At 49.9% G+C, this 3,221-nt stretch overlaps 1 protein-coding gene across 1 annotated transcript; it reads left to right on the top strand.

The window, feature by feature from the left end:
- Positions 1-1,008: 1,008 nt before the first annotated feature.
- NHLRC1 (NHL repeat containing E3 ubiquitin protein ligase 1) lies at positions 1,009-3,003 on the top strand. Its single transcript, XM_008568468.1, has one exon. The coding sequence runs from the start codon at positions 1,009-1,011 to the stop codon at positions 2,194-2,196; it is 1,188 nt and encodes a 395-aa protein (XP_008566690.1). The 3' UTR covers positions 2,197-3,003.
- Positions 3,004-3,221: the final 218 nt, after the last annotated feature.

Here is a 3,221-nt window from a genome sequence, read left to right as displayed (position 1 = left end):
CCTGGGTTGACAGAAATGCTGGAATAGAAACCGTGGCTAATTCCACAGGGAGGCAGCAACCAATGAAGAAAATGATTGCAACGGATGCCCAGCTAAGATGTGGGGATCCTCAGTTGTGAAAGACTCTACCCTAAATGTTTTTTTAGTTCTGAAGTTTTGTGTAATTGAGAAAACCTTAACTCACAATTAAATGCCATAAAGGTATATTTCCATGTTGTAAATTTCCCTTTAGATTCTTTACAATAAATCCTTAGGGTAGATATCAATAAATCATTAGAGTAGATATATCATGTGCCACAAGGCTTTCCAGTACTATACTGTCTAACTACCAGGCAGTAGAGCGATTACTATGAACATTCTTAAATATGTCAGGTTTATCGCCGCTTTCTCTGGTTTACCTCTCTAAACGCCTGTTTTTTCCTGTTCCTGAGGCAGGGCCGGGCACCTGGGTTGGCCTGCAATCCCAGAGCTGAACCGATGGTGCAGTACTACTAGTTACCCCGCAGTGGGCAGCAAAGGATCAAAAAAGGATCACCTGCCTCACCACCTCCTTGGAGTTCAACTTCCCTCTTGTGTCTGTGTTTTCCCAGTCATATCCTAAGGATCATGAGCTAAAAAGGACCAGGTTTTACGCCCGGCCAGCCCTGGCACCCAGCGCTGCAGACTGGAAACACTGCGGGGCACCAGCGTTGGAAGACTGGGTTCCAGTTCTTGCTCTGGCACTTACACACTAATAACACTAGTAACAGAGAGCAACCCCCGTGTCCTAAATAGTTGTGTTTCCTCATCTGTGGAGGATAATCTATCCGTGACTTTGGTGAAGACTGCAGGTCTGCACAACGCGCGAACGTCCACTATCAGGCCCTCCGGAAACGGTGCCGCGCGCGCCCACCAGGGGGCAGCAGGTCGCAGCCCGCTGCGCTTGACGTCAGCGCGGACGCCCCGCCCCGTGGCCGTGACCGTGACCGTGACCCGGGGCGGCGCGGAGGGAGCTCCCGGGTCCGTGCCATGGGGGCCGAGGCCCCGGGGGGCGGGCCGGCGCTGCGGGAGCTGGTGCGCGAGGCCGAGACCAGCCTGCTGGAGTGCAAGGTGTGCTTTGAGAGGTTCGGCCACCGGCAGCAGCGGCGCCCGCGCAACCTGCCCTGTGGCCACGTGGTCTGCCTGGCCTGCGTGGCCGCCCTGGCGCACCCGCGGACGCTGGCCCTCGAGTGCCCCTTCTGCCGGCGAGCCTGCCGGGGCTGCGACACCAGCGACTGCCTGCCGGTGCTGCACCTCCTGGAGCTCCTGGGTTCTGCGCTTCGCCCGTCCCCGGCCGCCCACCGCGCGGTCCCCTGCGGGCCCGGGGCCCTCACTTGCCACCACTCCTTCGGCGGCTGGGGGACCCTGGTCAACCCAACCGGGCTGGCGCTGTGTCCCAAGACCGGGCGGGTCGTGGTGGTGCACGACGGCAGGAGGCGGGTCAAGATCTTTGACTCCGGGGGAGGCTGTGCGCATCAGTTTGGAGAGAAGGGGGACGCTGCCCAAGACATTAAGTACCCACTGGATGTCACCGTAACCAGCGACTGTCACGTGATCGTCACCGACGCTGGCGACCGCTCCATCAAAGCGTTTGATTTTTTTGGCCAGATCAAGCTCGTCATTGGAGGCCAGTTCTGCTTACCTTGGGGTGTGGAGACCACCCCTCAGAATGGGGTTTTGGTAACCGATGCGGAAGCAGGGTCCCTGCACCTCCTGGAAGTCGACTTCCCGGAAGGGGTCCTTCGGAGGACTGAAAAGTTGCAAGCTCATCTGTGCAATCCCCGAGGGGTGGCCGTGTCCTGGCTCACAGGGGCCGTTGCAGTCCTAGAACACCCCCTGGCTCTGGGGACCGAGGCCTGCAGCACCAGGGTGAAGGTGTTTAGCTCAGGTATGCAGCTCATTGGCCAGGTGGATACCTTTGGGCTGAGCCTCTTCTTCCCCTCCAAAATAACTGCCTCTGCCGTGACCTTTGATCACCAGGGCAATGTGATTGTTGCAGATAACTCTGGTCCATCTATCCTGTGCTTAGGAAAACCTGAGGAGTTTCCGGTAGTGAGGCCCATGGTCACTCATGGTCTTTTCCATCCTGTGGCTCTGACTTTCACCAAGGAGAATTCTCTTCTTGTGCTGGACACTGCATCCCATTCTGTAAAAGTCTATAAAGTTGACTGGGGGTGATAGGATGTGGCAGGGATCCTGAGGCCTGGAATCAGAAGCCCTGGTGCTGCCACTAATGAATTGTTTAACCCTGGATAAGTCACTTAATCCCATCCAGGCAGGCAAGGATAATTATAACTGCCCACCTAACAAAGGTTGAGGCAATTATTAAAAAATAATAATTAAATCTACCATTTACTGAATGCATACTTCCTAGGCTAAGAAATTTGCAAATATTAGCTCATTTAATTCTTACTACCCAGTGAGTTAATTTTTATTATTCTAAAAATTTCTCATTGTAGAGATGAGAAAACTGAGACCTAGAGAGCTTAAGTGACCTCCCCAAGGACACACTTACTTACTATGACAGTTAAAATTTGAACTCAATTCTGACTCCAAAACCCCTTCTTTTTAAATAAGATAACAGATGTGAGAAAAATATTGTGAGTGCATATTGTTCCTATGTGTACTCTTTACAAGTAGTTAATTATTTTCATTAGATACACTAAGCGAGGAGACTATAGAGTTTAGGAGCAAAAGGATTTTGTGGTGAGTGTCAGTTTAGCTCATTTGCAACTCCTCTGACGGCACATTAGGTGAAATTACTGTTGATCCCAATTACGTGAATAAGAAAAACAATTGAACTGCTTATTAAAAAGGTAAACATGTCTTTATTTTTATTTTTTTTCTTTTTAAAAATTTATTTATTTTCAATTGACAAATAAAAAATGGCATATACTTATTTTGTACAACATGTTTTAAAATACACATTGTAGAATTGCTAATAACATTTGCATTACTTCACATTAAACGTGTCTTTAGTACCTGTATCTCCTCCACTCTGGGCATTCAAGAAATACCACTTGGTTGGTTGGTTGAGAAAGGCCTGTGTTGGTGTTAGTTCTAAACTACTGCAGAACACTCGACATACTAGTGTCAGAGGGACAGATAATACCCATTACATGTTTATGTTCTTAAGGAGATAAGTCACCACAATAGGTTCATGGCAGAAATGGTTTTGCTTGCCATTTTATATGGATGGTAGC

Source organism: Galeopterus variegatus, unplaced genomic scaffold (genome assembly GCF_000696425.1).
Source record: "Galeopterus variegatus unplaced genomic scaffold, G_variegatus-3.0.2 Scaffold412, whole genome shotgun sequence".
Taxonomy (NCBI): Eukaryota; Metazoa; Chordata; class Mammalia; order Dermoptera; family Cynocephalidae; genus Galeopterus; species Galeopterus variegatus.
This window is presented reverse-complemented; position numbering and strand designations above follow the sequence as displayed.

What these genes read in the sequence shown, in the direction of transcription:
- NHLRC1 (XM_008568468.1), top strand. Translation starts at nt 1,009, where the DNA reads ATGGGGGCCGAGGCCCCGGGGGGCGGGCCGGCGCTGCGGGAGCTGGTG.